The sequence below is a fragment of the Anabrus simplex genome, chromosome 1, assembly GCF_040414725.1.
Source record: "Anabrus simplex isolate iqAnaSimp1 chromosome 1, ASM4041472v1, whole genome shotgun sequence".
NCBI lineage: Eukaryota > Metazoa > Arthropoda > Insecta > Orthoptera > Tettigoniidae > Anabrus > Anabrus simplex.
The window spans coordinates 1,553,856,667-1,553,870,756 of record NC_090265.1 but is presented as its reverse complement, the minus strand read 5'-3'; the positions used below and the strand labels follow the sequence as shown (position 1 = coordinate 1,553,870,756).

General features: G+C 38.0%; 1 protein-coding gene across 1 annotated transcript in view; it reads left to right on the top strand.

Annotated features, from left to right (window-relative positions):
* The window catches only part of MKP-4 (MAPK Phosphatase 4), a 106,104-nt gene that overhangs the window by 81,099 nt on the left and 10,915 nt on the right, over positions 1–14,090 (top strand). The window contains exons 6-7 of the mRNA XM_067153293.2: positions 12,321–12,420; positions 12,521–12,747. Of these exons, the coding sequence (XP_067009394.2) occupies positions 12,321–12,420; positions 12,521–12,747 (327 nt within the window). The remainder of the gene's footprint in view (positions 1–12,320; positions 12,421–12,520; positions 12,748–14,090) is intronic.

Below are 14,090 nucleotides of genomic sequence, written 5' to 3'. Positions count from 1 at the left end.
ATGGTCGGCACATGGCTACTTTATCGTCACACGGCAATACATTCATTAATTAATTAATATTCACGCGAATGGATATTTGACACACGCTTTAGGATCACTTCCTGGTAAATTTAATCACATAATCAATTTACTCTTATCATTCCCTATCTAAGTATTTCAAAGGGTGGAGTTTTTTGTGGCTATTAGTTCGGCCGCTGAGGCTCGTAGTTACGTGCCTTACGTACTGTAGTACTTACCGTTTTACATACCATACACTTATCAAATTAATGAATACTCTAATAACTACTCTCACTGCACTCCCATAAACTAATTATTCCTGGTCTTCTGACGCAAATAAACAAATAAATCTCCCAAGAAAGAAATAATTGAATGAATCTCTATCCCATGCAAAGCTAAAGTATTTTTTTTTTTTTTTTTGCTAGGGGCTTTACGTCGCGCCGACACAGATAGGTCTTTTGGCGACGATGGGATAGGAAAGGCCTAGGAGTTGGAAGGAAGCGGCCGTGGCCTTACTTAAGGTACAGCCCCAGCATTTGCCTGGTGTGAAAATGGGAAACCACGGAAAACCATTTTCAGGGCTGCCGATAGTGGGATTCGTACCTACTATCTTCCGGATGCAAGCTCACAGCCGCGCGCCTCTACGCGCACGGCCAACTCGCCCGGTCTAAAGTATTATATTCCCTTAATTATTAACACTCAATTACTCAGACCTGTCGTCGGTTTCCTAAACTAAGAATTAATAATAACTACGCGCCCATTCCGGCGCTCTATTTCAACAGGACTATATCTTTAATCTCTTATAGCGTCAGTTTACAATAAATATTCCCATCCCTTCTATGCATGCCAGATATTATAACTTTGTATTCATCTCTATCACATGATGACGCCTTCGTCAACTCAGGAGATCCATCCTGAGCTTACTCCTCCTCCATGGGCACCACGGTGATTACTTCATTTTCCATTCCATCTTGGAGTTGAAGATCCATTGTTCGATGCTGGTGGAGCCGCTGGCAGCTAATCCTGTACACACACAATGTCACTGTTTAATTCACACTTCGGTTAACAGCGTTCACTGTGAACGTCCGGTCACGATCTCGTAAGCTATTACGTAGTCCGCGGTTCAGTACCGAATCTCGCCTATCTCTCGGTTTTCCTATTCACTCTACTGCTACGTCAGATTATTATACTGTCGTAATGATAATAATATTACTTTACACATCACGGGTTTCTAAAAGGTTAACACAGGCGTCACAGAGATCAAAACTATACACTGTTTATGCAAACTGTATTATTTCACTTAAAATAGGAGTTAACTTCACTTGAACAAAGAACTAACGAGGGCTTAACCGAGCATAGCTTCGCCGTCGATAAGCCGCTAACCCTGACTGACGCTTGTCCCTTACTGCAGTAGTTTTTACAAGGGAGCGATACCCCTTCCACTAATTTGCATAGCGCCTATTCCCGGCGTACTCGAGGTAAAATAGTACGGTTAGTCGGTGACCAGTATCTAGTTGGTGCGATTGAGACATAACCACTCAATTATCCTTCGGTGAATCTCTTTAAATTAATTAAAATCTCTCCTGCTTCCCCCACCATGCGTGGTGAACTCCCTTTCTCAAGGAGGTGTCGTGAGAATAAACAGATGGCCCAGTACTTTTCCACGCAGAAACCACACAGTATTCTTTCTTCTTCTGAAAGTTATCACGGAAGAGGACATTAAACACTCTAAATAAATATCCCAGTGACATTTATACCTTTTAAATCGGGAGATGACCCCCTAATTCGAGTTTCATTAATTTTCTAGATCGTAGGTAATTAAGTTGGCCAGTCCGAGTCCAAGATGGCTCCTATATTTCGTTTTGAAAAAGTTAGTTTCCCCTCATTCTGTGAGTCTTGAGGAGGGATGTCTTCTCTCGAGTGATGTCACAGGGAATCCCCATTCATAACCTCTCCCGGGTCTAAGTTGGCTTGGCTTCATCTGCGGGGCCCCCGCTACACAAAGGATAATACTGCGCAATAAGTCGCAGACAAAGAAATCTCGTAGAATAATTTTTAAAATACACAATTTATCCATCTCAATGGTATGAATATTAATTAGTTTCGGTATGACCTCTATTAATGATATGAATATTAATCATTTTCAGCATTCTTTCCCTTAAATAGCATTGCGTGCGTAATTACGGAAATCAAAGGTCCAAAGGTCCTTGGATCATGCCCCTGTCGGGTTCAATAGATAGGTGCAGTTACTGCTTTTGTCCAACATTCCATGCTAATCTTACTACTCTTTGAAGCCTTCCCACTATATTCACCATTTCAGGTCTAATTTCATCTATTCCTGCTGCTTTGTGACAATGGAATTTATTTACCATCCTTTCCACTTCCTCAAGCGTAATTTCACCAACATCATTTTCCTCCTCCCCATGAGCTTGGTTGTTCGCGACACCACCAGGAAGATTTCCTTTTACGTTGAGATGATTTTCAAAATATTCCCTTCACCTGTCCAGTGATTCAAATGGTTCATCAGATCTTTGTCCCCTGAATCTGGACAGAAAACTAAAACACTGCAGACAATTCCTTGTATTCCATGTAAAAGTTAATTCCTTTTGACATCAAAATAAAAATGCCCATCTCTATGTCCTTGAAGCGTAAGATTGTTTCTTGCACAGAAAATTACTATTTTGATTGTTGGTCTAAGATGTTTTCTATTATCTCTACAGTTGTGTCTTTCTTTTTATCTAGCATCATGGAAACACTCCAGTACTTTCACAAATTCCATTGCTCTTTGGGCTGAAAATTTGTGATAATCTTTTTGAACATGGTTTTGAAAATCCTCAATTGCTTTTGGTAGTTTGTTACTGAATATTTCACAAATTTATTCAGCTCCTGCAAAAACAAGAATTACTACATTACAACCCAATAAAAATGACGGTGAATGAGAGTACAAAATTCATTGTTAATAGCATGATTTTTGTCAGCCAAAGGATTCACAAGTATTATAGTTATTTTAAACAATCAATTTTTAAAATATTTATGTTGATTATGAGTTATAAAATTGAAATGATTAATTATGCTATTTATTTGTTATATTTTGCACCAAAGTTGCCTGTTAATCATTGCATTCTGTGTTGAAAAATACTGTATTCCAAAACATATTTGGCATTTTATAATTTAATTTCATTACAAGTTAATAAAGAAATACTAAATATGATCTGGCTATCAGATCCATCCCCCAACAGAGCAATCTGTAGACAGTATTTTCAGAAACAGCAACACCATTCTTAACTAACTGTAGGCAAGCCACTTAAATTTGTCAAACCATTCTCTCCTGAACTTTCATATCTGTTTGTCCTCCAGATTTCCAGGGAACGAAAAGTTTGTTTCCATGTTTCAGTCAATAAATGTACAAAGAGCACTAGGAAAGTTTTGCAATACACAAAAAACGGTTGGCTGGACACCCGTGTTATGGTGAGGGGTGAAAACCAGTCTAGAAGACAGCAAGGCGTGACCTTCACACCAGTTGTTACCAAGCAGTGGGACTGAAAGCAAGTTAAGATGTCACTGTGGTCTAAGGGGGAATTGCAAGAGACTATCCTTATTTTTTCCGTATTGATGGTCTGTTAAAAGGAGAACAATAAAACTTTGATTTCCACCTAATCGCACAATTAACCGCTACAGTTTTGCTCATGGATTAACTGTTGACCAGTGCCTGGAGGAAATAATTCCTGTGCTGAGGAAAGACTGTCCACATCGGACAACAATTTTCAGCTGCTACAAAGAGTTCCAGAGGGGAAATTTTGGGGTTGAAGTCGATCCTCATTCTAAGTGACCATCTGAATGAGTGACTGCGGGAAACATTGAAGCTGTGAGGAAAATGTTGCAGCAAGAGAGGCGGTTGAGATATCAACAGGTAGAAGTGACCCTCCTCATCCCTGCACCAGTTATTCATTCAATTCTACATTTTTTTTTTTTTTATTGGCTTTATGTCGCATCGACACAGATAGGTCTTACAGTGACGATAGGACAGGAAAGGGCTAGGACTGGGAAGGAAGTCGCCGTGGCCTTAATTAAGGTACAGCCCCAGCATTTGCCTGGTGTGAAAATGGGAAACCACGGAAAACCATCTTCAGGGCTAGCCACAGTGGGGTTCGAACTCACTATCTCCCTATCTGGCCGCACTTAAGTGCCTGCAGCTATTGAGCTCGGTTACATGACTATCTCCATGTTAGAAAGATTTGTTCTCTCTGTGTGCCCCATTTACTTTCCGAGGAACAAAGAGCACATCGAGTGAAATGGTGCCGAAAAATGCTAAAACAGTTTGAAAATGGGACTTCGCGTAACATCAATAGCATCGTTACAGATGACGAAATTTGGATTTATTATTACAATGTCCCAACAAAATCCCAGAACAAGGTGTGGCTGTTTGAGGATGAGGGTACTCCTGTGACTGTGCGAATGTCAAGGTCAGTGAAGAAAAGGATGATTGCAGTATTCTTCACTAAACAGGGCATCCTGACTCGGGTTGTGCTAGAAACACAAAGGCAGTTACTGCGAAGTGCTACAGTGAGACTTGTCTTCCTCAGGTCATCCAGCCTCTCGCGCAGCTCCGTCCAAGGTCACGGTTCACACTTGGCTCTTGCATCACGACAATGCTCCAGCACATCGTGCTAATGTAACAATGGATTTTCTTGCCAGATCAGGGTTGACTTTGCTTGATCACCCTCCATACAGTCCTGATCTTGCCCCATGTGACTTCGCACTCTTCCCAGAAGTGAAGATGAAGCTGAAAGGGCGGCGTTTTGCATCCGACGAGGAGCTTCTGGCAGCGTGGGATCAAGAGTGTGGAAATATAACCGAAGGAAAGTGGCAGAGTTGGTTCAGTGACTGGTTTCGTCATATGGAGGAGTGTATTGAGTGTGGTGGAAATTATTTTGAGAAAGTCTAAAGCGTTCACTCACATTGCAAAACTTCCCTAGTGCCCTTTGTAATTTTGTAAATTCATGCAATGTCTTTGCAACAGCATGAGCAATGTCATAAGCATCATATTCTTCAAGGACCCCCTGAAATTTTAAGACATACCATACCATTTATTATATATTTTATTGGCATTTAAAGGGCTGCTTGTAGAAAATCTTTACATTCATTGTTTTGAAAACAGAAATAACAAAAAGAAAAGTGACATATGTATATCTACTCATATACGGTAATGCAGTTATAATACGAAAATACATGCTCATGATATAAAAATATTGGCTTGACAAACATATTACTATTTTATTTTTATCAGAAGTGTGGCTAAATAATGTATTATAACTACTAGGTAGTGGCAGATGGTAGCAATTTGCTGCTAAAATATGAATATAACTGTCTGATACTGAATACATTGGTATTAATAAAGTAAAATATGTAATTGTGATAGTATAATACAGTAGCGTCCTCGCAATTCGTATGTGTTGAAAAGTAGTGATTGCAAGTAACCCAAAATCAATTTGTGGTCAAATTTAGTGGCTGGACTCCATAATCAGAGAACACAGATGATACAAGCGGGCCACGTAACACTAAAATCAGACTGTTCAACTTCAGTAATGCTTATGTACATTAGCCCACGTCAGAACACAAAAACTAAGCCAACAGTATACAGATACCAGTTGATCAACAACAAAAAGCATTGCAACAGAAAGACTTCTATCTCAAGACTGTTTTAAGGATCAACATTTCACAGTTTTTTAACTTTCATCATGCTTTTTAAAAACTCTGTAACATTTCATTTTGCGTGTTTCCTATGTTTTTACTGCATCATACATGACTTCCTGAGGATGACCCAATGCCGGGTTGAAACATGTCTATTTAAACCGAATTAAACATAATAAGTGAGTTAATTCCACCCTTTCAATACAAATTAAATAGTGTTTATTAAATAAACATTAAATGGGACTAGTTTCGACATATTTAAAGGTCATCTTCAGCCATATCGCATATAGAATAAAGTATTTGAAACATAGTGGATTTAAAGATGGTCTTAAAACATAGAAGTTTGACACTATGAAAAATTGTTTTTAGAATTTCATGAAAACACTTTTGTTGTAAGGAATCAGTTCACTAATGTTGTTGTAGCACAGGAGAAGAAGTCATTTGATATTCTTCATATCACTGTGAAGCGTAGATACACTTAAAATCATTTATAATCTTAATGAGATGTAGAATTGAGCATATATGTTAAGTATTGCCTTAGTTAAAATGTGAGTTGAAACAAATATATTATTGTAATGAAGAGGAAATTTTATATAGTAGTCTACTTATGTGTGAACTTTCGTCTTAATTGGACGTAAAAAATATATAGTATTAACTAGGAGGTTTAAAATAGTTTTTGTGCAATTTACCAAATATCAAACACTTAAAAAAGGCAGAACCTCAATGTCACCTGTACAGAGGTGCCAATTATTACGGATTTCATCTCACGATTACGGCATTATGGTCAAAGGAGAAATTATTACAAAAAGCTGACATTATCTCGAAAAAATAATTGTCAACGGAAAAAAAGAAATGAAGGGAAAATGTTCAGTCCTTTCAAGCCTTCTCCTAAATCGTCCTCTTTCAATGCTTGTGAGTTGGCAACGATACTTATTCGATCGTGACTTTTTTTGCTATCCATAAGCGTTGTAAAATTAATTATGAATGAAGGAGCTCAGGCGGCTGCTCTTCTCCACTATAAATCCTTCAATAATGTTGTATTTGCTGTGTTAAGTGTACCTGACAGTTGACAGAAATAAATGAGAAAGAAGTGAAGCCTACATTAAGCACATCTGCACTGGAATTGCTTATGGTTCAGATGACGAAAATGTCATCACATTGGGAAGGATGCTTCAAGAAAAACTACACTGAAAAGCAGCTGCTATGTGAGAAATAAGCTACAAGGAATGTTTTATCACAGAACTAACAGGTTATGTGCAACTGTTTTTGTGTATTATGGTATGCTTTCGAATAGATTGCTAGAAGGAAGGGCAAAAGGGATGTCATGGAGAAGAAAGGAGCATGCTTTGGACTTGACTCTAAATTTATCTCGGGGGCGGAGGGAGATTACTGATAATCCACTTCAAAGTTTGGCACCTCTGCCTTTAGAACCAACAACACTACTTCTAAACTTTTCTATAACACAAACACACTTAACAAATCCGACAAATTTTTGCAATCAGGGGTCTGCAAATTGACGTGTAACCAGTGCAATGCCAGCTATATTAGACAAACTGAGAGAAACTTTCATATCCGTTACAAAGAACATGCTAACGCAGCTAAATACAAAAGATTTTTTGCCATAAGTGAACACATGAAAGATCACAATCACTCATTCTCCACCATAGATAAAGATCTCAATATCATACATATAACCAAAAAGAGAACTTTATTAAAACATTTTAGAAAACATTTACATAAATTTTGATCAAAAATCAAACCCCATCTATAATCTTAACGAAATCCAAGAAAAAATGAACATCCTGGTTGACATAATAATCAAAAAAGATTTTAAGCAAAGCTCAATTAAATCTGTCACAACACACATTACTGGTCCGTCCTCCCATAATTCCACTCACTTTCCCTCCCCTTACCCACCGTTTTTCCCACCCAACGCAACATCGGAACGGTTACCAGTCAGTGTGGAGGTCAACACCAATCCAACCTGATCTACACAAGCATAGGGCTGGAGGAAAGAGGATGTGAGTAATATTCTGCGACTCCTCATACTATCTTCAACCTCTGCCTCATTTTTCGTTCTCATACTCGGCTTTTTATTTCCACTTTCAGATCCTGGCTATACTTGTGTTCTCTGTGATACAATACAACAGATTTTTTGAAAACTTCACCTCGTTTTCCAGTAACATGACAGATCGGAACAATATATGTCTTATGTATTCTTTAAGTATTTCCTCCAGCCAACCAATATTGTACTAAATATGGTTGGACCCACACTCACAACTTATTTCATCCAAGTTTGAATCCATGTACATTTTTAACAGTTTCTAGTGTAGTTGTTGAATATATCTTTAATGTAGAGGCTACGTACATTTTAACATAAACTTCAATATTGCATTTATCTCTGATTTTCTATGTATCACTGTTTTTTGTTGTATGTCTTCTCTATTATTTTGCTGTTGATGACCTCTAAGCTAGGTCGAAACATGTTCAAGGTATTTTAAACAACTATGTAACCTTTAAATAGACCATTTAATAAATGGCAGAAGTGTATTGAATAGGTGGACCTAATATAATTGAATTATTTTAGAATTTCATCATAGATATCCATTATTGCATGTCAGTGAGTGCACATGACAATTTTCTGCAGATGATGATCTTCCATTAAAATTCTGTGGATGGTTCATTTTTTCAATGCCTGTATCAGCTTTTAATTCAAGTTGTGCCTATCTTCTGTCCATGCCCATGCACTAAGTAATTACTGCACATAACACATCAGTGCAAAAAGTAACCGTTCTTCTGGACTGTTATACATCACAGCTTGTTTCATGTCCATACTGAAATACTGCTGCCCTTCTCACAATGGATCAGTTACGGAAAGCCCACAGCTTCAGCAAGTTCACTATGACTTTATTTGGCATTGCAAATCTGGCGAACGGCCTGTTTGATATGCGCATGCAGTTCTTGCCTCATCACATCCATTCTGTATGGAGCCTGACTCACTACTGTAGTCCCATCACCCTGTGCTTGGTACCTGTCTCACGCACCATCATCTCGTGCTGTGTTTATATACTGGAGTGCCATGCTTTCCGGGACATGTGACCTTTGTATGGTAGTACCATGCAAGTGTGAAGAAAAAAAAATAATAATCGCCATGGCTTATGCCCCAACCCTTGTACGGTATTTGATCCATATGGTGATGTAATGTCATATGGCCTTCGATGAGGTGTGGTGCAGGTCTTTCTAGTTGATAGCCATGGGTGCATGTCTAGGTGTGTGCCGATGATGATAATGATGATGATGATGATGATGATGATGATGATGATGATGATGATGATGATGATGGTGGTGGTGGTGGTGGTGGTGGTTTCTCTACATAGACTTTTTTTTTCCTTTTAAATGCTATTTGTTCGGGGCATCGACCTATAGAGATCTTTGCCCCTACTTGCACCATGTGATATGAACCTGCGTGTAATTGGAATGGAAGAAGTGTAGAGTGTTGAATGTGAGGAAAGGAACGTTAAGGACGACACAAACACCCAATCCCCAGGCCAGGGATATTAATCATTTACAATTAATCTTTCAAGTAGTAATGACAGAATAAATCGTCATAGCCGCATGGCTTCCTTAGTGGCCATGACGGAATATTTTGTCATCACATTGTAAATGTCTTTCGGCGATGGGTATGACCACTTATTCCGTCGTATGATTCGAGATCGCATTCCTTTATGCATGTATGTTAGTTTCGAGCTTTGTCTACAGCAGCAGCACTCTCCTAAAACCACTAGACTGTATGAAATGCTTTCGTTCCGCGTGCAGCTGGCGGCCAGCCAGTACTGGCCGCCAGGCTGCCGAGAGTGGTAGATAGTGCATTATGGCAGGTGTGAGCGGAGCTCGGAAACGTCTGTGAGAAGAAAAACTTTTTGATTTAATACACTGTGACAATTCGGAGAGTGATGTGTCATCTGATAGTGAGACTAATGTTGAAATGTCAGGAGATACCAAGTGCAATGGTGAAAGCGACTCAAGTGAACGTGTCAGTAGCACTAGCGGTGATAACGAGATTTACATTTACGGGGCAACTTGGACTGAATGTACAAATTGAAGATGTAAGTAATCTGCTAGAATATTTTAAATTGTTTATCATGCCTGAATTAGCGGAACCATAACAAATAGAAGAACCAAGTGTGATGACTCATCGAGTTCAAGTGCGCCCCACCAGGCATCGCTAGAGTGTGGTAGGTTCACAGTACCGATCAGCTAGTTTTAGGAATGGTGACACAGGAAACGTATTACTCTGTAACTGATAAGTATATACACTGTCTTTTTTTTTTTAAGTGAGAAATTACAATTAAAATACCACAACAGAGAACAATGGAAAAATATCATACATGGAAATAAGAGCTACAACCTTCATAACATGTTGCGAAAAGCACAAGTTACTCGAGTGTACATATACATAAATAACACAAAACTCCCAGCATATTAAAACAAACACCCATGAACTATTTAAAGGTAACACTCTACTTACCAACTCAGTTTGTCGGCTACTGGAATTTCGAAAGCTTGCGTGAAGATTTGGCGGATGTTCAAGATTGTAAATCTTGCCGGATTTCTTTCATTCTGAAGAAAAATCAGCACTTCAGATAATGATAAACAAGTCTGGGGATTATATCCATAACATGTTGAAGTTATATGACATGCCGCTCATAAAAAAGTGGTACTAGTTTTGACACTAATTACGTGTCATCATCAGCCGTGATACAATTAAGCAAAATACAAATATCCAAAAAAACAGTATAAAACACGACACATATACAATAGTAATTTAAAGTAAGTTAAAATTATGGTACAAAAATATGGAATGAGAATATTGTGCGGCAGACCATGAAGTAAAATTCTGTAAAATCTAAGGTGAGAAACTCAGTTGATAAGTCCATACACACATGGAAGATGATCCAGTATGAAGCATATAAATCATAAAATGTTTATATCTTTGTCTTATTAAAAGAAAATTGCAGAACATATGTCATTCATGTGAAGAATAACTTTTTGTTTTTGTAAGCTGTGGTATTCGATGGTCTTAACTCAGGTGGTTCCAGAGAAAATAGTATGGTCATGTGAAGATCTTATTTTGAAATCATGCTTGATTCCCAGTTCAGTATGGGAGCATGGAGATCTTGAGCAGCATGTTGGAGCAGTTAGTGAATGGAGTGGAACTGAGCTTCTGAAAGAGTGCAGGAGCCGAGACCAAGCGACGGCGAGAGAAGTTTACTATTACTATTGTATGTGTGTCATGTGTTTTATACTGTTTTTTGGATATTTTTATTTTGCTTAATTGTATCACGGCTGATGATGACACGTAATTAGTGTCAAAACTAGTACCACTCCTTTATGAACGGCATGTGATATAAACCACATCAATAAATTATTATTGTATTGAAAAGGTGGATCCAAAATACCTTCAATTCACTGTAATCTCAGTTCATTACGGGCCATAATGAAATTTCTAACTTTTACTGTCATAGAGAAGTTCAGTAATGATTGATTATTTTACATTGGTAATAATAAAGTGTTATCTTCCATTCCAACTACATGCAGAGTCCTTAACATAAACATAAAACTTGTATCCAAGTGCATATTGTATTTAATCTGAGATTAAAAAGTGGCCTTGACCATTAAGGTGTGAAGTCTGTGAATGGTCTGGCACCTTGGTTAGCTGGTTCAAGTCCCGTTGGTCAGAAAAGTTTTCACCAGCAGAATGTTGGCCGGCAGGATAGGATAGGTGGTGGTACACAATTTCTAAAGACTAGATTGCATGCCAAAGACCTGGATTAAATTCCGAACCTCTCTGCAGTGCTCATAAGGAGTGAGAGCATATGAGACTGTTGATAGTGATTTGTCCATCGGATGGGGGCGAAAAGCTTTGGTGCTATTTGACCGGAGGATACTGTGTGCTGGGTTTCCCTTCCTACTATCATATATATCACGTCGTTCATTTCATCTTATTAATTCCACTCATGAGGTTGATGTCAAGAAGGGCATCCAGTCATAAAAACTCGCTACGAAGATTCGTCTCACTTCATACCCGATACCGTAGAGAAATGGGACAAGGATTAGACATACATGAAGCATCTCAGCACTTGGTCAACATGAACATACCCACTGTCGGCAGCCCTAAAGATAGTTTTCCGTGATTTCACACCAGGCAAATGCTGGGGCTGTACCTTCATTAAGGCCACAGCCGCTTCCTTCCCACTCCTAGCCCTTTCCTGTCCCATTGTCGCCATAAGACCTGTGTCGGTGCAACGTAAAGCAACTTGCAAAAAAAGAAAAAAAAGAACAACATGAACATACTTCAAAAAGATTTTTAACTAGCTCGTCTTTACCCTTCAGTGGTACTTTTTAATCTATTACTTCGAATGGTAACTTCTTATAACACTATGCCTACTACTTATTTTAGTAATGCTGATTGCATATTGAAAAACAGATGAATTATACATTGCAAGTGTATATTCATTCTTCAATCAAAACATGCCTGTTTAGTATATTTCAGTATTGTTCAAATACAATGTGTTTCATTATTAACATTATAGTTAAAGCTAATCAAGTGTGAACTGGTATATTATTTACAGTAAAGATTCTTCCTCAAAGTTGTGTGGATGTCATGAAGTCTGATCCAAATCTCATTACTGTTCGACCAGAGCCTCTTGTCTATCGTTGCCGGAAGTGTAGGTGAGTGGATTCAACATTTTCTAAAACATTAGTTCTGAGTTAGTTGTGGCTAGTGAGTTATGCCAATTGTTATATCTTTTTCTTGGAATCTGTTTTGCAGAAGAATTTTGGCTTCAGCTTCCAACTTACTACCACATGTTAAAAAGGAAAAGCCATCCTGGGTTGACGATAAGTGGACAAAGGAAGACCATTCAACCCTGGCACTATGTTCTGAAACCTACTTTGTGGAACCGATAGTCTGGATGACTTGTGTTACCAACAACCTGCAAGGCAAACTCCATTGTCCTAAATGTAACTCCAAACTGGGTTCCTTCAGTTGGATCATGGGTAATTACATTCATTTCAGCTTTTTTCCAAGCCAAAGTTTTTGTGGAGATTGCTACTTTTGCTGGGCAAAGATCCCATTAATCAACATTTTTCATCCTCATTCCTTGAAATAACAAATATTTTTGTTATGGTTTTAATGCATTTAACTGAACAAAAGACAAGGAACTTTGAAAGATTTTACGGTAGGGAACATGCCTGTATGATATTCATTATTCATGTTGTATTTTATGAACTATACTTCATGCTTTAATAGCAAATGATCATAAAAGTAAAAGGTACTTACAAATTATTTCTAAATATCATCAATTTGATAACTATTTATGATAAGCTTTTTAAGTTTAAGCCTCATTTCAGAAATACATTTGTCATATTGGATGAATTGAAGACCAGAGGTGAAATCCTGCACTCAGTTCTTAACAAAATGACACTTATACAGATTTGTTAAAATTAACTACAACCAAGCTATTTTTAACAATCTGCACTCACTCCTTCCCTTTCTGAATATGGTGTTCTCCTGTCTATCATACCAGTTATCAAACATTAAGTTATTGCACGTCCTCTGTGTAGTACAGTGCTCTCCTCAGAAATTTTCATCAGCTGGGTGGCACGAATGAGTAGCCAGGCGGGGAATACTACGAAAAAAATGAATAAGACAAAATTTCAATTTAGGACATAATAATATTAATAATATTATACCAAAATTGAACTATTTTATTGTTATCACAAACAAGATATAATGGAGTATTTTGAACGACTAGTGTTCTGCTCGTTCATTATTGTGTAACATTGGGGCTTACTACACAGTTGCTGTGGTGTGCCATACAGGTTTGTGACGTCGGGCAGAATCGAGTGCTCCCATGCGATTCCACACTAACACAGACACCGTTCGCGCACAACACTACGCGATAAGCTAAACATCGAAACTTCAATGTAATTGATGTAATTACGCTGACAATAACGAAAATTTATCATTTAAATAAACAATTTTACAGTATTTGCATTTAATTTGGAACAACTAATGACTCAAATATGTATTAATATTATGTAACTAGGTAGCACAAATCTAGGTTAGGTTAGCTGGGCAGTCTGTAAAAACGGCAGGACAGTACGCCCATTAAAAAGGTCCTAGGGAGAAAACTGTAGTATATCCTAATTATTAATAAGTGTTCATGATATTAAATCAGTGGTCGCACACTGTTCTAAAATACTATGTGTATTCAAGCAGATCAATTCTCTCGCAGATAACAATCTACTTGCAGAATGCATTTGATTCACTGTCACATTGGTGGACTACATGGTGTCTTAAACTACATCCCTTTAAGTATCCCACCATTTCATTCACA